Source organism: Phascolarctos cinereus, unplaced genomic scaffold (assembly GCF_003287225.1).
Source record: "Phascolarctos cinereus isolate Bilbo 61053 unplaced genomic scaffold, phaCin_HiC Scaffold_9;HRSCAF=440, whole genome shotgun sequence".
In the NCBI taxonomy this organism is placed as follows: Eukaryota; Metazoa; Chordata; class Mammalia; order Diprotodontia; family Phascolarctidae; genus Phascolarctos; species Phascolarctos cinereus.
This window is the reverse complement of record NW_027556402.1, coordinates 109,394,633-109,415,836: the sequence shown is the minus strand read 5'-3', so window position 1 is coordinate 109,415,836 and position 21,204 is coordinate 109,394,633. Positions and strand designations below refer to the sequence as shown.

Genomic DNA, 21,204 nt, shown 5'->3' with positions numbered 1-21,204 from the left:
ATTAACAACTACACTTTCAAGTCATCCTTCCAACTAATTCTGAATTTGACTGTGTCATTGTCAAACCCAAGAATATGAAAGTATATTATGTCAAATGCTTTGCTCAGACCCAGTGAAACTGTATCCATAGGATTCCCCTAATTTACTAGTTTGGTAATCCTGTCAAAAAGGAAATCAGGTTAGTCTGGCATGACCTGTTCTTGATGTAGCTGTCATATTTACTCTTGGTAATCACCATTTCCCTTTCTAGAGTTTTTCTAGACCATTTCTTCAATGGTCCATTTTAGAATTGAAGCCAAGTTTATTGGTTCTGTAGTTTGGAGACAGTTCTTCCATTAAAAAAACAACTGGGAGATATATGTTTGACCATCTTCAGTTTTGTGGCATCTCTCTCATTTTTGTGATTTTTTTTTTCAGAAAGCTCTTGGTATGGCTCAGAAATCACATCTGTCAGTTCTTTCCCTATCTGGGAATGTAGTTCATCTGGCTCAGGTGTTTCCTTCAATAGAATGTAAGCTTCTTGAGGGTGGATATGGTTTCATATTATGTCTTTTTAAATGCCCAGTGCCTGGCACCTAGCAAACACTTTATAAATGCTTTTTGAATGAATGGATGCTTCACTGAAAACTGCTTTTCAAAGTAACACGTACTTGAGGCTTGAGATGGCACGAGACATCAGCTCCTGTGATTTCTGAGTCCTTGGACTTCATATTCAGTGTTTCCTTCCCTTCCTCATCACGTGTATTGTACTAAGCACTAAGTCCACGTGACCTGGCGTCATGTTGTTTTCCATGCTGGGAATGTCTTCCCTCTCCTCTTTGCCAGTCCAAACCTAACCCGTTCTTCAAGGCTTAGGTCAGTTCTTGACTGCTAACTGATATCTTCCCTGACTGCTTCAGTCCACACTGTTCTTCCCCTTTGTGAACTCTTGTAAAATTTACAGCCGGTGCCACATGGTTCAAAATTTAATTATACTCACATAGGAACCATCAAATAGAGTAGCTTGAGAGCTTTCAGGAGACTAGCATCGTGCCTGGTGCTGGTAGCAAGAATCTTGGATTTGGAGTGAAGGTACCTGTGTCTGTCTCCTGCGTCATAACTTCCTGTGTGACCTTGGGCAAATCACTCATGTCCTGGGCCCTCAGTTTCCTCGTCTGTAAAATGAAGAGAGTTGGAGAAGAGAACCTCTGATATCCCTTTCTAGCTCTAAACAGTTGACCGTATCACCTGAACTGGGTCTGTTTTCTTGAATTGCTGATGTGCCACTCCTAGTACTCCTGCTACATATGCTTGTACCTGTTTGGTGGGGGTGGAAATACCGTGCTTCCTTAGAGAGAGTCACTTTATGGACTGATTGATCGACTTTACCGAATGAAGGCTTTTATTCCCCCCTCTCCCTGTAGGGCTTTGAGAGGATGCTAGGTGACCCTTGGGGGTTTTTGTGGAGAGGATTCTGTCCAGGTACAGGCTGGATTTGATAGCCTCAGAGGTCTCTTCCCACTTTGAGATTCTCTGATTCTGTTCCAGGAAAGTAAATCTAAAAGCTCCAAGGAGAGGCGAGCAGGGTTGTTTTTTCCTTTGGCTAGCAACTGTAAGTCCCTGCTAATATTTACTTTGGGCTTTAAGTGTATACTTGTGGTTAACCCCAGAGTTCCTCCTGTCAGTGTCCCTCTGTGGGTGGTTTTGTTTCCTCCCCCCTCCCCCTTCATCTCTTTCTCTCTCTCTCTCTTTCTGTGCCTGGTTATTTGGGAGACCACTTTGTTTGCCAAGCTGCTCACTCCATTCAGTGGCAGTATACCAAAATAATAGGATCTATTGACCGATTGGCTTAGCGTCACTGATGGACTTGTGGAAGCTTGGGATTCTCTTATGCCCATGACTTCTAACCCTGAGATTACCCAACTCTTCTCTCGTCATAAAGAGGGACAGACACCAGAACCCTGCTCATTCCCCAGAGATCTGTAAGCTGGACTTTCTCAGCGTCCATGCCAAGAGGCTCCAAAGGTGAACGCCAGCCATGGGAAAGGCTTAACCTTAAAGACCTGAAGAAGTTTTCATTGGGGAGCTCATGTTTTGGTCACTGTCAGTGAGTGTTCCACGTGAGGTGAGTAGGGGCCCATACTGAGATGAGTGTGACCAGAAGGGGTTTATTATTTTTATCACATACAACTTCTTCTAAAAAAGGACTCATACATATATGTAAATATATCTGTGATATATTTACATATATGTATATGGGGGGTAAAAAGTGACAACTGCTATTTTTCCTTAGTGTCTTCGGAGAGAGTCTAAAGAACTGTGAAATCTTGGTACCATGTATTAAAAATGGAGAAACAGCTTTAAACTGTGTCTAGGAAATAGAGTGAAATCTGATGTGAATATAGAAATGTGTGTGTGTATGTGTGTGTGTGTAATAGATCTCAGCTAAAATCCTATCTTCTACTGGAAGCCTTTCTCAATTCCTCTTAATTCTTGTGCCGTTCCTTTGGTGATTATTTCCCATTTAGCCTATATAAATCTTTTTTGTACATATTTGTTTGCTGTTTTGTCTCCTCCATCAGATTGTGAACTCCTCAAGGGCAGGGGATATATATATATATACACACATATACCCCCCCCATACATATATACCTATATATATAGACACACATATATAAATCTATATACACACATATATTTATATATACACACATGTAAGTGTATATATACACATATACATATATACACACACGTAAATATACATACATACACACACATATATAAATATATATACATGCATGTGTATGTATACATATATAAATATATATACATACATATGTATGTATTCATGCATAAATAGATAGAATAATTACTACTACTGCTACCAATGATAGCTTGTGTTTATATAGCACCTAATATGTGCTTGGCACTGTGTGTGCTGTTTTAAAAATATTTTTTAATTCTCACAACAACCCTGAAAGGTAGGTGCTATTATTACCCTCCCATTTTACAGTTGAGGAAAATGAGGGGAACAAGTAGAGTGGCTTACCTAGGGTCACACAGATAGTGTGTGTCTGAGGCTGGATCTGAACTCAGGTCTTCCTGACTCCAGGCACAGTGCTGTCTTTGCACTGCAGCACCTAGCTGCAGAGATGCTGGAGGCCTTCCTCGGTTTCATCAAAACAAGTATATCAGTGAAACTCTGGTGTGATTGTCCTCTGCTCATGCCATGTGATCAGCTTATCTTTAAACAAACAAACAAACATGAAGTTCTTTGATGGCATCCATAACTGGGCCTCCTTTGCCTTCTCAGTGATACTGATTTTCAGTTCTTTGGAGACTTTCAGCCATAAAGCATGTATTTGTAAATCTTGCTTCTTTTAACCAGCTCCCCATCCTCCCCCACCTCCCCACTCCTGACTTAATTCTGAACTCCAGACTTTAGTCAGCTCAGACCTAGACTGAATACTTTGCTTTTTGTGCCCCCAAACTGGCTAACCTTTAAGAGGGTGAGGGGTAAGTGGTTCAGCGTCCCTGTATTCCTCCTAGGGCTCTGGACTATTCATTTCAGTTGTTTGATCTACAATGGACTGATAATTCAGTTTTGGGTCCCAAGATTATTTGTTTAGTTCTGCAGTGAAATATACCAGGGCAGTTATTTGCTCACTTTGGAGTAGGATTGCTTTCTTTCCTCCTCTGAGTATGGCCCTTGTGTTCGGATAATTGTCACACATCACAGGACAGCATTGTGCCATTTTATGTTGGAGGATTTTTTTGATTTGCTTCCAAGGGACTTGGATTAGTGTAACTGCTATTTCTTTGGCATGAATCTTGATCAAAAGATTTAAAGGTCTTAGAGTCTGTACCATGTGATGAACTGCAGTATTGAGGAATGTTGGGGACAGGTTTGGATGTGTAAATAGCAGCAGGACGGGCTGATCTGGTTGATTAGGTCTCTGCATGCAAAAGGATGATCATCTGTGGTCTGGAATTTCTGAATTTGGCAGTTACTCTTTGCAAAGAGCTAAAAGATTCAGATTTTTTGAATGATGGTGGTGTTTACTTATATATGATTCATTACTTTGTTTTTCTAATTGAGCCTAATATCATAGGTGACTTGGAATTGTTTGGTCACTAGCAGGCCCTATTATGTTTTGAGAAGCTGGAGTGAGGAGCTCCACAGAAGAGCTGGACAGGCCTTTTGGTGTTACGAGTTATGGGGTCAAGTCCCTTCCTGAAGGGAATAACCCTTAAGATTGTTTTGGTATGAGTTAAATACAGTGGCTGATTTGAGCTTATACGTGGTCCAAAAAAGTCAGTAGGCCAGAGATCATCTTTTTTTTTTTTTAAACAATGGAGGAAATTGAGACCTATAGAGGCTGTGTGATTTACCCAAGATTACACAGCTGATAAATGACAGAGCCAAGAACTATTACTAGGAGGACGAGTTGGTTCTCTGGATTGAAGTGAAGAGTAAGAGTGAGGAGGGAGAAAGAGGGGAAGGCAGTTAATTGGGAGAAATAGGAAGAACCATTTGAAAAATTCTACAGGGAATCTGGCATCACCATTATGCTATCTAATTGGTGTGGAACCTGCCAGAATACATGTAGTGTGAATTGGTGAAGATAGTGGGGGAAATCAGGTTAGGAGGAATTGGCGTATCAGACTCCATGTCTTTCTTGCTGTGTGACCTTGGGCAAATCAGCTGACCTCACTCAGCCTCAGTTTTCTGGTTTGTAAAATGGGGTTAACAGTTCCTAGGGATAGCCACATCATACTTTCCAGGGTCATTGTCAGACATCGTAGGACCATAGTTTAGATCTGGAAGGCACCAGGTTGAGCTGATCAGGTCTAACCCCCACGTTTACAGATGAGGTAACTGAGGCCCAGACTTTCCCAAGGTCACATAGGTAGTACCTTGTCTAAAGTAGAATCCACATTCAGATCTTCCTGACTCCAATCATGGGCTCTTTCCACTACAACACTCTCTCTTTCTAAGCTTATAGAGCTGGGAGAAACCTTAGTGACTACTAAGATAACGTGTGTAGTGGTTTTAAATGTTAGAGAGTTACATAAGTGCCCCTTGTTATTCCTGCCATTGCAGGGTCTGTAATCAATCTGCCAACAAGTATTTATTAAGTAGTTGCCAAGTGTCAGGCACTGGGGTTACAGGTACAAAGAATGGAAAGAAGCCCTGCCCTCTAGAAGCTTACATTCTAACGGTGAACAAATATAACAAAGACATGATAGAAACATGTATGGCATAAATATAAATAGATACAAAATATATTCAGGGTAGTTTGCGGGGGGCACTAGCCGTTGAGGGGAGGGTATCAGAAAGGCTACAGGTATAAGATAGTATTTGAACTACATCAAAGGAAGAGAAGGAACCCTGTGAGTTAGAAGGAAAGAGTGAGTGCATTCCAGGTATGGGGGGGGTGGCCATTGGGAAGGAACAGAGGCAAGCGATGAAGTGTCATCAATGCCAAACAGAGGGAGAGAGTGAAGACCAATTTGGACGGATTGTAGAGCGTATTGAGTTTAGAAAGAGAAGTTGAGGCCAGTTGTGTCAAACTTTAACCTCTAGACATGCTTTATATTTTATCCTAGAGGCAATTGGAAGACACTGGAGTTGAGTCTCTGAAACCTAAGATGTTTTTCCTAATAGAATATAAGCTTCTTGAAGGCAAGTACTATTATTTTTTTTTTTTGGCACTGTATGCCCAATAGTGCCCAGCATATAGAGTAGGTGGGCTCTTAATAAATGCTTATTTAATTAATTTAAATTGGAAAAGGTTATGGGAAACAGCATTTTTTGAAAGCTCCTGCCATTCTCGTGTATTACACCCTCAAGGACTTTTTTGCTGTGTGATGCAAAAGAAGCAGAATTAATTGCCTTGTCCTCAAAGGAAGAACAGACCGAACAGGCCTGGAAAGTAGATAAACAATGAAACAGCCCATTGGTCAGCAAGTACAGATGAATATATAGTGCAATCTACATTCTGCCCGGAGGAGATGAGTGCCAGCCCTCCTGGCACTGATGTGTAAATCACAGAACCATCAGCCGTGATTAATCTGGATGTCAGTTGGTATCGAGCTGTTAAACGTCATACTCCTAGTTTTGCTTGTTGGCAGCAGTGCCTCTCACTTGAAGAAATTCACTTGCCTTGCTTAGCCGTATTATCTGGGTACCACTTTTGAAAGATTTACTCCAGTTCTAAAAATGCAAATGTATGTTTAAATGGATTTTAAAATCTTCACAGTTTTTAGGGTTGCAAGCAAATGTGTTTGTCTAGGCCTGGAGCAGTTTTTATTGGATTTTTTTTTTTCCCATCCTGAGGGAAATTGCAAACTCAAAGGGCCTATTTGAGAGAAATAAATCTCTGAACTCCAGGAGATCCTTAGATGAGAGAGGACAATTTTGATTTAGGTGGAGTACTTTTCTAATTAATTAGCATTTTATCAGTCTCTAGTTCTGAATTTTAGACTATTATAATATATTGCAATGTTTTTCTTAATATATATGTATATGTATGTGTGTGTGTGTGTGTGTGTGTGTGTGTGTACATCTATATCTATATCTCTATATATATCTATGATCTTCCATGTTGGGGTTTTTAAATTGTGGACTTCAATATAATTGGTTTGCTTTATCATCTTACGTATTTTATTTTATTCATTTAAACATCTTATTCTTAGGAGTTTATCAGACTGCCAAAAGGGATCTATGCCATAAAAAAAAAAGATCAAGAATCCCTATATACTGAAAAAACCCAAAACACAAAAACAAAAAAGGGGGCAGCTAGGCGGCACAGTGGAGGACCTGAGTTCAAATGCGGCTTCAACACATAACACTCACTAGCCTTGTGACTCTGGGCAAGTCACTTAACCCCAATTGCCTTGCCAGAAAACAAAACAAAACAAAACAAGAATCCCTACATACTATTAATTCCAAATTGCCAAATCCATTGGCCTTTTCTTAATTCTCATTTTCCTTGACTTCTTGGTAGCATTGTCCCTTTTCCTAATTAATCCTCTTTCCTCCCTTTGCTTCTGAGGTACTTCTGGTGCTTTCTGTAACTCATTTAATCACCCCTTTGCTTCCTGGATCTTTTCCTCATCCCTTAAAGTGGAGATTCCCCAAGTTCTGTCCTTGGCCTCCTTTTCTCTATTGCTCTCTCTTTCACTGGACATTCTCATCTTTCTGAAGGGCATTTCTATCCAGATGTTCCACCAACATTTCAAATACAACTTATCCAAAACTTGAACTGAGAGGCACCATGTTGCAGTGGAAAGGGTTATTGGATTTGGAATTGGGTTTTGGCTCTGTATACACTTTGTTGCCCTCATGATACAGAAATTGTATAACAGAGGTTGAGAAACTTATTTTGGGTCACTGAGAGGCTAGAGCAGAGTTACCAAAACTCCCTAGTACAGCTGAACTGGATTAAAATGTAATTGAGAAATATTTAACAAAATAAATAAAAACATAGCACACCCTAGATGACGATAATTTGTTTTCTAATTTGGTCTATATTGCTTTCAAACTCATAGAAACAGGCCCCACTAAACCGCTGTATGTAAGGATCCCTGGGGGCCACATATTGGCTTTGAAAACTATTAACATTATGTGTATTTTATTCTATCTTCTACATATTGATATTATCTGTGTTTTATTGTGTCTTTATTCATTTCATCAAATATTTCCCGATTACATTTTGGTTTGGACAGCATGTACAGAGGTGCAAGGAACAGATTAACATTCCCTCAGGGCCTTTTTTCAGGACTTAATATATTGAGGTGTCCTGTGTTTATGAGATAGTCCAGTGAGCAGTTGTCCGGAGCTAAGGTAGGCCTTAATATATTTCAGGCCACAGAGGAGGAAGAAGTGGGTTCAGCCCAGATCCTACAGAGCAGAGGTCAGCAAACTATGGCCCGTGGGCCGGATCTGGCCTGTTGCCTCCTTTTATGCGGCTGGTGAACTGTGAATAGTATTCTCTTCCTGACTCCAAGCCCAGGCCTCCAGCTGCCTACATAAATTGCAAATGAACATAGAATTGTAAAATACAAACAAAATTGCAAAACCATTATCTTCCTCTTCTACAGATAGAATGTTGGATTTGAATGTAGTTTAGGTCTTGCCTTGTGAAGCTTTCTTAGTTGCTCATGTTCTTAGAACTGTCAGTTTCCCAAGTATGTTGTATATTAACAGAGTTTAACCAAGTTTAACCAAGTATGTTGTGTATTGATTTGACCTCCTTGGAGGAAACAGCAAATTCAGAAGGGTGAGAGAAGAGATAGATGGAGGACATAAAAATTTGGTCAAGGTAGTTAGAAGATCAGTGCAATAGCTAGGAATTTTTGTATCTGGAACCAGTGGCTTGGCATGAAAGGTACCATTTAGGGGTAGGTTTGGGTGGGTAGGTGGGTGTGTAGGCTGCACTCCCTTTGGGGGAGGTAGAGACAAAGGTACACCACAACATTATTTTTTGGGAGGTTACCTGTCTGCCAGGTGCCCAACCCTTCTTCAACTAAGCCATTTGTCAACATCCAGTTTTAGCTGTTAAGAAAATTCTTGATCGTTGGGTGCTGAGGTCAATGAATCCTTCACGCTTGGCATCTAATCTGATTTCAGGGGAATGGGGCTGTACTTAGTAACCCTTAAAATAAACAAATGCTTTTGGTTAGGGGGATGGCTGAAAGAGGACTCAAGCTAATTTACTTCCTTTCCCCCCCAAAAAAAACCCCACCTTAAAATATCATGTTACAATTGCAAAGGACCTTAGGCATCAGTTCATCTCACTCATTAATTTTGCAGCCTCAGTGACCCTCTAATTACTCTCTTTAGAATTAATAAAGGCTGAATGAGTGATGAGAAGAATAGTAGAAGGTGTTATGAGGGGTATTTCTTTTTCTTGATTTTTTAAAAAATCACCCTGAGGGTAGTAGAATGCTTGGCTTGAGGTCAGGAAGAACTGAGTTCAAATCCTACATCAGACTAGCTCATGACTGAACAGCTCACTTCACTTGTCATTCCTTGGGTTCCCTTATCTGTAAAATAAAGGGTTTTCACTTAATATTAATAATAACTAATAATAATTTGACCTAAGATCCTTTATGATTCTCAATCTATGATTCTATAACCCTCCTTTCCAATTTCATGCAATCAGAATTAGCTGTTTTACCTTTTGTAAATTTAATTTGTAAATTGTAAATTTACCTTTTGTGATTGCTTGATGGTAGCGATTCTCTTCCAGCCATAACTATGAAAGGTACCTGATGTGGTTTTCTTCTAATTTTTTTTTCTTTTACAGTCTGACCTTCAGTTTTCATGTTGAGTATCTCTTTTGAGCTTATTGTGGTATATGGTAGAAGAGGTTGGTCCAGATCTAATTTCTGCCAGTCAGTCGAGTCAATAAACATTTTCATAAGCACCTACTACGTGCCAAGCACTGTGATACTGTTCTGGGGACACACAGGAAAGCAAAAGAGAATGCTTGCTCTCAAGGAGCTCCCAGTCTGCTTTCCAGTTTTCCTTGCAGAGCTTGTCAGATAAGGAGTTCTTACCCCAATAAACTTGTAATCTCAGGTTGATCAAACATTGGGTTATTGAGGTCAAAGCCTTCTGAGTCTCCCTTCAGTCTGCTCCAATAACCTACTTTACTTTTTATTTTTTAACCAAGACCAAATATTTTTAGTGTTTTTGTCTTTATAGTGTAATTTGATGACTGCAGTTCTTAGTTTTATTGTTTAAAGAAGGGGACATTGCCATAAAAGTGGGTGGTGTAATGATGGAAAGTTGTTATGTTTTCTAGTGTAGCATAATGAATGTTTTATTACTTCGTCCTTCGTTTTTCATTTGGGTATTTTGAACAGTCATTGTTTTCAGGTTTTTTTTTTAAGCCTTCTCAGTCACATAAGGTCACATTAAAACAAAACAAAACATGAGCTCTTGTTTTGAGACTTCCTTGTGCTGTGATGGGAGAGGAGGCATTGAGTTTCAGCCTCATCTTAGAGAAGGTGGGAGATGGCATTTGCTTTAGACCAGCATCTGTAATTTATCAATTTCCTCCTCTGTAAAATGAAGGCTCTGGGCTAGATGGCACTTCCGGCTGTAAATTCATGGTCCACTGCTTATGGACTCCTCATCTGAAGTAGCTTTCCATTGTATGTCCCAGCAGAAAAGAATCAACAGCCACTTCATGGAGCTGCTGTGTGAGTAAGGGAAAGGAGGGAATAAGCATTTATTTAGCACCTTCTGTGTGCCAGGTACTGTGCTAAGTAAGCACTTTACAAATATTTTCTCATTTGAGTCTCACCAGAACTCTGAGGTAGGTGCTGTTTTACCATTTTATATTTGAAAAAGCTGAGGTTAAGTAACTTGGCCAGGGTCATACAACTGGGAAATGTCAGAGACCAGATCTGAAATCAGGTCTGGATCACTCGAGGTTTGGCCCTCTGTGCCAGCTAGCTGCTGTGATTGCTTTTCCAAGCTCAGTAAACTGGTGGACATTTGTTGTTCTACAGTCATGTCCAACTCTTTGTGACCCCATTTGGGGTTTTCTTAGCAGAGATACTAGAGTGGTTTGTCATTTCCTTCTCTAGCTCATTTGACAGATGAGGAAACTGAGGCAAACAGGGTGAAGTGACTTACCCAGGGTCACATGGGTAGTAAGTGTCTGAGTCTGGATTTGAACTCAGCAAGAGGAGGCTTGCTGACTCCAGGCCATGTGTTCTACCCATTTCACCACCTAGCTGGCCCTGACTGGCGGGCTACCATTGTTGAAAACCCAAGGCTACTTTGCATTGATTAAAGGGTTATGAAGTAAAGTGCTCTGGTTGGCTGACTTGGAGCATTTTCTGTCTCCAATAATGGAGGGGTGTGTGTGTGTGTATGTGTGTGTGTGTGTGTGTGTGTGTGTGTGTGTGTGTGTGTGTGTGGTGTTGTGTACACACAACAACTCAGACTCTTTCTTGGTTTTCATGGGATTGGATGGAACACATAATAGAATCTCACTTTGGCATCTCTTCACTCCTGACCTTCATGCCTGATTTTAAAGGACTGACTCAGGAGAGTGCTAGGTGATTACTTACAAGATATTTTCCATAGGAGACAGGTTTGTTCTTTGTGAAGCAGATGGATTATGTTTTCTTAAGCACACTTTCTGGTACATAGCAAATGCTTAATAAACATGTGTGGACTGACTTTTCTCTATGTGGAAGGTCTCAGTGGTGCTCCATGTCTCTGGTAGAATAAATTTGCTAAAGACCGGGATTTGAATTGAGTATAAGTCATGATTTTTTTCTTCTTTTAGGTCTGTCTTTGGCCCAGAGGAAGTTTGCCCATTCACTAAGAGACTTCAAATTTGAGTTCATTGGTGATGCTGAGACTGATGATGAGCGATGTATAGGTATGTAAGAACAATAGGGGAAAGGTTAAATTGTGTATTGGTGTTAATGGTATATATGATTAATTGATCTTTGATTAATGCAGTGGAACACTATTATGCAATTAAAATTGAGAAGTATAAGGAATATAGGGAAATATAGAAAAAGCTGGTTTAGATAATGTCGAATGGAAGAGAAGCAGGATTGGAAGATATGTCACTCATGTGAACAACAAACACATGACAGGAAATATGAGTAAGAATCCTTAAGGAAACAAAGTAAAATAGAGTTTGGGCTGTTTTATGGTATCAGTTTCATTATTTAATTGTGAATAGTTGCAAAGTGAGAAGTTACTGTTGTATAGTGTCTGGAGAGTGGAATCAGGAAGACCACGGTTCCAGTCCTTTCTCTGACCTGTGATGGCTTGATGACTCTGAGCAGATCGTGGGCCCTTAGCAGCTCTCTAAGACTACTGAATTTTAGAGTACATCTCTATCTGTATTGGTGGGAGGTGTTCTCCTTATGAGAAGTCCCAATACCAATGAAATCACAGGTCCAAGGTCTGGAATAAAGTTACAAAATAAGTTTAATTGATCGTATTGATGTTAAGTTTTGCTTGCAAATATTAAGTCCTTGTTTTCCTTTCATAATTAAACTGTCCACTTCTCTTTCCTTTTGCAGATGCTTCACTCCGCGAGTTTTCAAATTTTTTAAGGAATTTGGAAGAACAGAGAGAAATCATGGTGAGTTGGAGATGGGGAGTGATCAGTCAGCATGCTCAATGTTGGAGATTTGGGTTTCTCGATAGTTTTAATAGATAGTGTGCCCCTTTTTATCATAGAGGCAGTATACCTAGGTAGTAGGGAAGACAAGAGAGATCTAGGTTCTGGTTTTGGAGGTTTGCCAGGAATGACTTGCTGTGTGACTTTGGTCTCATCACCCTTTCTGGGGCTCTGAGTTGTCACCTGTAAAATCAAGGTGTTTTGTGAGGTCCATCTGTGTCTTATCAGTGATAGTCAAAGCTGTTGCTGAGATGTGACGCAGAACAATGAAGATTTTTTGCATCTGTCTTTCCTTCTTCCTGTGGCAGAGGAGTTGTATGTTTTCATCCTGTTCTAATAGAATCACCTTAACTTACATTTATGTAGCAATTCAAGGTTTACAATATGGTTTATTATGAGAAGTAATTATAAAGGGAACGGGGTGTGTGTGTGTGTGTGTGTGTGTGTGTGTGTGTGTGTGTGTGTGTGTGTGAGAGAGAGAGAGAGAGAGAGAGAGAGAGAGAGAGAGGGAGAGGGAGAGAGGGAGAGAGGGAGAGGGAGAGGGAGAGGGAGAGAGAGAGAGAGAGAGAGAGAGAGAGAGAGAGAGAGAGAGAGAGAGAGAGAGAGAGAGAGAGAGAGAGAGAGAGAGAGAGAAAAGGAGAGATAAATGCCCTTGCAAAGACTATAGGTGGCAATGATGCTGTAATAGGCGGTTTTGTTCTTTGGCACTGAGGCAGAGATAGACAAGGGATTTATGTGGTAGAAGACTGATGGGGGGAAAAAAAGACTTCTTTGAAGCAGTTCAAAGAACACTTCTGGTTCAGTGGATAGAATGATAGGCTTGGAGTCAGGAAGACCTGAGTTCCAATCTAGCCTCAGATACTTAGTAGCTGTGTGACCTTGGGCAAGTCTCTTAACCCTGTTTGCCTCAGTTTCCTCATCTGTAAAATGAATTGGAGAAGGAAATGGCAAACCACTCCACTATTTTTGACAAGAAAATCCCAAATGGGTCACGAAGACTGAATAACAACAACACAAAAGAACACTGGATTTGGAGTCACAGGGCCTGCATTCAAGTCCTGGCTCTACCATTCACGACCTCTTTAATCTCGGGCAAGTTGTTCCACATTTCTGGGCTAGTTTTTACCTTAACTCAATGACCTTACGATCCTGAGTTTCCAAAGGAATAGGTGGCAGATATCCTTGGTGAATCCTTATGTATTTGGCTCTATTACAAGATTGTTTTGCCTTTTTTTAATTAATCAGCAACCTCTACTATTTTCCAGGTACTCTGTAAGTGTTGGGGATGCAAAAGACAAAAATGGGAGCGCCTGCCCTCAAGGATCTTACATTCTGTTTGGAGAAGCAGCATGTGCACATATAATTATAGGGACAGGGATATGGATTGGACCTGTGAATTTCCTTGGCATAGGGAATTCTTGGTGGGGAAGCTCTCTCTACTAATGCAGGTTGGCGCTTCTGTAGTGTATCGTCTTAGTGAGCTGCTTGTGGCATTTAGAGATTAAGTAAGTGGATATGCCTAGGGTCACACAGACAGTGTGTGTCAGATATGGGACTTGGATGCTCGTCTTCCGTGCTGCAGGATAAGCTCTGTAGCCTCTTAAAATATGTTCAACATAATTTTTGGGGGAGGGAAGGGATCAGAAGAGGCTTCATATAGAAGGTGTTTGAGATGGGCTTTTAAGGAAACAAGGGATTCTGAGAGGTGGAGATGATGATGAGGAAGGGCATGCCAGGCCAGAGGGGCAGCTTGGCCAAAGGCCTAGAGGCTGGAGAGGGATCATCAGTGGTGAAGAACAGTAGAAAGACCAGTTTGACTGGACTGAAGAATGCATGAGAGGGGAGTAATATCTAACTTAGACAAGATTATTTAGAGCTAGATTGGGCTTTACATTTCAAACAGTTTTGCTTTTTTTTTTTAAACTGTATATGGAGTTACTGATCTGAGGAATGAAGTGGTTAGACCTGTATTTTAGGAAAATAATGTTGGCAACCATGTGGAGGAATAGGGAGAGTATTAAGGCAAGGGAACCAATTAAGAGGGTCTTCTAATCTCTCTGGTGAGAGATTGCAGCCTGAAGTAGGGTGTGGTTGGGGAGAGAGTAGAGAAGAGACCAGTATGTTATTACTGCTTTTTGGGTTGGTGAAAGCGAATGATTAGGAATCAGAATGAAATGTAGAGTTCCAGTTAGTGCGTGTGTATTTTATTAGTTAATGTGTGTCTTCTTAGTTAATCTCCAGCTCCTTTCTTAGAAACTTGGATACGTGAAAAATGTTTGTCCATCAGACTGCGAAATCATGGGCTCTTTGGCTGTGCAGAAGTACTGTTCTGTTGCTGTCTTTACCTGTCTTTTACTTTTATGTTTCTTGAAGTGAATTCATTAGGTTAAGAAATCAGAATGGGAAGAACAAGCCTGTAGGGTTACTTCTGGTCTATCTGATATGGCCAGATGGATGGAGTTAGCTTATGTACCTATTTACATTTTGGCTGAGAAGGTTGCTGGCCTGGTTTGCTGACTTTGAGACATCTGGGTGAGAAGTTCAGGGATTTAGCTGCAGAAATGGTATGATGCGTTGGAAAATGGTGCCTATGCAATGTTGCGAGCTTCTAGAGAGGGGTGGCACAGCCTATGTGGGGCTCGTAGTGATAGAGTCCAAAAAGACCTCAAAAGTTATCCAGGCCCACTTGTACCTGAAGCATCCATTCCAGACAAGTCAGGATTAGTTCATACACACGCAGAGTGCATGTGCATGCGTGTGTGCGTGTGTGTGTGAAGGCCCTAGTAGCTGAAGGAGGGAGAGGAAATCAGGAAAGACTTCATGTAGAAGGTGATGCTTAAACTGAGTTTTCATAGGGATTCTAGTAGGTGGAGGTGAGGAGGGAGGGCATTCTAGGAATGGTGGGGAAAACGTTCAAAAACACAGAGATGGGAGATTTGTGACAGTCATGTGTTTGGAAAGTGTCTAAGGTTAAATTCTAACTCGGCTTTTGCTAACTCTAGATCCAGCTGTCCATCCACCTCACTATCTGTGCTTTTAAGGATTCTCCAGCAAAAGATGTTTAGACAGGGAGGACTTGGAAGATGAGAGAATTATAGCATGAAGGTCAAGGGATAAGAGGGTCCAGAAGAAGGGAATGGTCAACTCAAAGGCTGCAGAAGTCCAAGAGGATAAAAGGCAGTTCAGTGATAATTCTTCTCATGAAATTTGCTTTTAGTGGCATTTGTCAAGAAAAACTACTGTCTTATGAAGGTTGCTTCATCCCTACCTCCCAGTCACCATGATAACATTAAAATCCGAGACCAAGCTTATTTCTCTGTTTCTACTACTTGCCACTAAATTTCCATTGTTTGTTTCTGCAAATCATCAGCATTTAATTAATGCTGATCAGACCATATGCTCCCCACAGCTGAGATCAATTATCAACTTTTGATAGGACGATGCAGCACCAGAGGAGTATGCGAAATACCATATAACATAAGTGTCAACCAACAAGCATTGATGAAGCATCTGTGCCTTGGTTCTTGAGATAAAAGTACAAGGGAAGGGAAACAGCTCTCCTCTCCAGGAGCTCACATTCTCTTAGCGGAGACAACATGGACGTATATAACTATATGCAGAAGAAAGCGAAAATAAATGCAAGGCAGACAAAAGAAATGCCCATTATATGAAAGTCCCAAATCTCCCATCTCCATGTCTTTGCCCGATTGCATCGAAGGGAAGTAGTGAGTGAGGTTAGTCATACAAGAGTACATACTGTACTTTTGAACTTGGGCAACAGTCCAAGAATGTAAGGACTTCCAAAATAGTGCTCTGGTGATTCGCATGCTATTTTAAAAGCCCTTCATTGGGTATTCCTCTACCCCCTTTCCTAAGGCTGCTTTTTTCCTTGCTGAAAAGATTTTTGCAAGTTTTTGATGAGCTATTTCTGGGATAAGGCAAATAGCAATGCTTGCCTGGGAATCAGGAAGCTGGGAATTCCTAGGCATTTATTTGGGGGTGGGGGGAAGGCAGCAAACAGGAAAAAAAAATGTCAGAAGAGAGAAATAGACTTGAACTGCTCATGTTTCTGCATGCACTATCCTTCCCTCCATCTTACCCTCTTTTCCTCACCTCCCCCAAATCCCTCCATAACCAGGATATAGAAGCAGCCACCTGAGGACTGGGTACTGGCTGCCCCTTTTCTAACATAAGGTTCAGGCTTCGTGATATCCTTTGAAGAATGTATTCTCTCGATTTTCCAGAAATTCTTTCCCTTCTCCAAACCCAGTATCAAGGTCGCCCTTGGCCTTCACTTAATATAATTAATTGATTAATATTTGCCAGTATTAAACATCCTAGGGAATCCACACAGTATGCAGCCCCTTGCCGTTTTTGCTGGCTGCACCCCTGAACCTGGAATTCTCTTTTCTTATCTCTGTCTCCTGGTCTCTCTGGCTTCATTCAAACCCCGGGTGAAATCCCATCTTCTGTAAAACATTCTTCCTGATTCCCCTCAATGCTAATGCCTTCCCTCTGTTAATTTAGACTATTTTGGGGGGCTCTATTTTTAGGCTGTTTTTCTGTATCTATCTTGTTTACAGGTTCTCTTCCCCATTAGACTGTGAGCTTCTTGAAGGCAGGGCCTTTCTATTTATTCCCAGTGCATAATATAGTGACTGTCACATAGTAGGTGCTTAACAAATGTTTACTGGATGACCCATAGCTCCTCAGTAGTTAAGCAAGTGTTGCTTTGATAACTTGCTCTGAGTAAGATGCTAGGCTTAGATGTAGGGATGCAGATGTTAAAAATAACTCCAAAACAAGCTAGGCCTTACAGGTTCCCCCACCTCCTCCAAGATTAGCTTATTTTTTCTTTCCCTTCCCTCCCCTCCCCTCCCCTCCCCTCCCCTTCCCTTCCCTTCCCTTTTTCTTTTTTTTCTTTTTCTTTTTTTCCTTTTTTCTCTTTTTCTTTTTCTTTTTCCTTTTTTCCTTTTTTTTCCTTTTTTTCCTATAACCTTTGGGAGCTTTATTCATGCAAAAGCAGCGGGGCTAGCTCTGGAAAGAGGACTATCCCAGATTATGTTTTCTATATGTATCTTGTATATTCCTGTTAATGTATGTGTCCTGTCCTCCAATTACAATGTAAGCTCTTTGAGGGCAGGGATTAATTTTTTTTTTAATATTCCCAATACTGTATTATGTAGTGCCTGGTGCATCATAAGAACTAATAAATGCTCATTGCTTGGAAGGGATAAAATCTTCAAAAATGGTTGCTGTGAGAAAGGTGTCAACCACACATAGGTCACGTGACAACGCTCCTCAGTGCTGACCCTGATTAAGATGCTTTTGGGAAATATTTTACAAAATGAGTAAAAATACAATGAAACAGATGATATTAATACATTTTAAAGATAACTCAACAGGCTGCCTTCACATGGGTCCTTATGTGTGGATTAGTGTCTCTGTTTCTATAAAGATCATAGGTCTAGAGCTGGGAAGGACCTCGGAGACCATCTGGTTCAATCCTTTTATTTTACAGCTGAGGAAACTGAGGCCTACAGAGGTGCTAAGTGACTTGTCTAAAGTGATGTAGGAAGTAAGCATTACAGTGCCTACTATGTGCTAGGCACTGTACTAAGGACTTTTACAAATTTCTCATTTGGTGAGGTAGGTGCTATTACAATCTGTATTTTACAGATGGAGAAACTGAGGCAGACAGATAAGTGACTTTGCCCAGGTTTATACAGCTAGTAATGCTAATATCTAAATAGCACTTTATGATATCTCATTTGATCCTCACAACAACTCTGAGAGGGAGCTGCTGTTATCCCCATTTTACAGATGAGAAAAATGAGGCAGAAGTTAAGAGACTTTCCCAGGGCCACACAGCTAGTAGGTGTTTGAGGCTGAATTTGAATTTGGGTCTTCATGATTCCAGGCCCAGTGCCTGTTTAGCTTCCTCTAAAGGGCAATGATTGTCAAATTTTCCAGAGTTTTAAAAATCTTTATTTTTTTTTGTCTCTCCCCACCCCCAAACACCTCTCCTACTTCTGGAATGTTAAAAGACATTTATTTTAAAAATGAAAGCCAACTTTAAAAGTTCATTTGTACATTTTGGAATTTTATACTGTTATTTAAGATGATGAAAGATGACTAGGGTAGTCCAAAATAGTAGCACATGTGTATATAATGCTTTAAGGTTTGCAGAGTGTTTTATTTACATTAACTCCTTGGCTCTTCAGAACAACTCTGAATAATAATAATAATAATATAATAATGACAACAATAGCATTTATGTAGTACTTACCATGTGCTAAGCACTTTACACATATTCTCTCATCTGTGAGATATTATAATAATAAAATATGTAATATAATACAACGTATAATGTTATTATTGTAGTTTCACAGATGAAGATATTAGCAACTGATTTGCCAAGGGTCACATATAGCTAGTACGTGAGAGGAAACGTTTATTCTTGGCTGGTGCTCTGGTCACCATGTGTAATGGTTACTTTATGGCTGACTTTCTTCAACTTTAAGAAATAGCCTTTGAAATTTCTTGTGCCTTTAAATTCATCGGTGACTCTTGGTTAATTACAAGGTAGAAATTTCTTTTAATCCTTGAAAGGTTTTAGTTCTTTCTAAAGGGGCTTGTGTTTATGAGGTCTTGATTGTTTATTAAATCTACTTGCGTAGGGCTCTGTTTGTGCCTGTAATTTCATTTAGTGTCTGTCAGATTTAAGTCTCCAGTTATGTTAAAGGATCATACCCTATGGTTTACTTTTCCCACAAGTGTGAATTTCTGTAATGTGTAAAGCATATGTGTGAGCCTACATAGAATTGAATGAAAGCATCACTTTTGGATGGATCATATGATTGTAGTCTGGAAAGGCCTTTAGAGGGTCATCTAATCCAACCCTTCCTAATACAGAGGAGGAGACTGAATCCTAGAGAGAAGAGAAGCGAAGGTCAAATATGGCTCAAGACTCTGACTTCCTATCCAGCAGGCTCACTGTTGCACTATGCAGGTACGCCCCTGCTTCTTCAACAGATCTGTTTTTCAATTGTTTTTTCTTCAAGTAAGAAACATTTTTTTCCTCCAACCTCTCATCCTTAAGAGAAAATAAAATAAAATCAAAACTTTTATTACAAGCAAAACATTAGAGGGTCCACTAGCAAATGGGCATGTTAACACACTAAGGTGGATGAATTTGTCCATCCATCCTGGAAAGTAATTTCTAATTACTCCCTCAAAGGTACTAAAACTCTGCATGTTACCAAAAGTAATTGGTTTAGTTTCTGTCTAGTAGTTAGTTAATGTGTTATTTTTAGTAGTGTAGTAACCACTAGGGTTACTAAAAATATCAAAGGAAGAGAGAAAGGACTTATATGCTTAAAAATAATTATGCCAGTTCTTTTTGTAGTTGCAAGGAACTGGATTTTAAGAAGATATTCATCAGTTGGGAAATGGTATGTCAATGTCACGTCTGCACTATTGTGCAGAAGAAATGATGAAAGGAATGGTTTCAGAGAAACCTGAAAAGCCATGTAAAAAATTGAGTGAGGTGAGCAGAACCAGGAAAACAGAGTACGTACAACAACAATTTAAAGACAGCCAGCTTTTGAACAGGTTAAGAACACTGATCAATACAATACCCTGCCATGATTACTGAGGACTGGTGATAAGACACACTGCTCATCTTTTAACAGAGAAGTGATTGACTCAGGGTGCAGAATTTATATATTTAATATATTATTATATAATTTGTATAATATAAATTATGTGATTTATATAAAATATACACATATATAAGTATGTGTGTATGTATGTACATATACATACATATACACACATATGTGATATATATGTATATGGACATGACCAATTAGAGATGTGTTTTGCTTGACTTTGAATGTTTGTTAGCAGAATGTGGTTGTTGGGGGAAATGAGATGGAGAGAAGACAAATTAAATTTGAAAAATCCTCCAAGTTAGTTGGAACACAAGACATTTTCTTTTTTTTTGTTGTTCTTTTTTAGGCCATTGGGGTTAAGTGACTTGCCCCAAGGCCACACAGCTAGTAAGTGTCAAGTGTTTGGCCTGAGGCCAAATTTGAACTCAGGTCCTCCTGACTTCAGGGCTGGTGCTCTATCCACTGCACCACCTAGCTGCCCCACAAGACATATTTTCACCAGTATTGTAACTGGTGACTATGTTCCCTGTATAGCCAATAAAAGATCTATGAACCTTACCCAGGATACTTCATCTTTTAGCCTTTGCACTGAGTGTCTCCCATGACTGGAGTGCTCTTCCTCCTCAATTCTGCCTCTTGTTGTTTCCTTCAAAACAAATTAGAGTAGTTTTGGTTTGCTTGTTTGTTTGTTTTTGGCAATGAGGAGCCATGTTGCATTTTTTCCAGCAGTTTTTCATATTTTATATTGAGTTGTTACTGACTTTAATGTCCACCAGTCATTAATGGAGACCTTTCCTTCCTTGAACTGACACTTGAATTGTGATAAAATAGTTTTTCTATTAAAAATTCAGGTACTGTTTTTCTTTTTTTTTTTTTTTGGAGGGGTGTAATGTTTTTGTAACTGTTTAATCTTCCACATTTGGAACAGTGCCCAAAGGGCTATAAAAGTGTGCGTACCCTTTTACCCAGCAATATTACAACTAGGTCTGTATCCCAAAGAGATAATGAAAAAGGGAAATAGACCCACAAAAACATTTACAGCAGCTGTTTTTGTGATGATCAAGAATTGGAAATTGAAGGAATGCCCATCATTTGGGGAATGGCTGAACAAGTTGTGGTAGATGAATGTAATGGAATACGGTTGTGCTATAAGAAATGATGAGCAGGTGGATTTCAGAAGAACCTGGAAAGACTTAGCAAAACCAGGAGTACCTTGTGCACAGTAGCAGCAACATTGTGTGATGGCTTACTTTATTAGACCTAGCTCTTCTCGGCAGTGCAGTGATTTAAGACAATTCTAAAAGACTCATGATGGAAAATGCTATCCACATCCAGAGAAAGAACTATGGAGTCTGAATGCAGATTGAACTATACTATTT

General features: G+C 40.0%; 1 protein-coding gene across 2 annotated transcripts in view; it reads left to right on the top strand.

Annotated features, from left to right (window-relative positions):
* The window catches only part of ARHGAP10 (Rho GTPase activating protein 10), a 374,232-nt gene that overhangs the window by 90,715 nt on the left and 262,313 nt on the right, over positions 1 to 21,204 (top strand). Inside the window, exons 1-3 of one of the 2 annotated variants that reach the window (XM_078148947.1) lie at positions 1,947 to 2,104; positions 11,295 to 11,390; positions 12,049 to 12,110. In XM_078148947.1, coding sequence (XP_078005073.1) covers positions 12,108 to 12,110 — 3 coding nt within the window. In that variant the 5' untranslated portion in view covers positions 1,947 to 2,104; positions 11,295 to 11,390; positions 12,049 to 12,107. Of the gene's footprint in view, positions 1 to 1,946; positions 2,105 to 11,294; positions 11,391 to 12,048; positions 12,111 to 21,204 lie in introns of those variants that run through there. The other variant, XM_020994057.2, reaches the window with a different exon arrangement.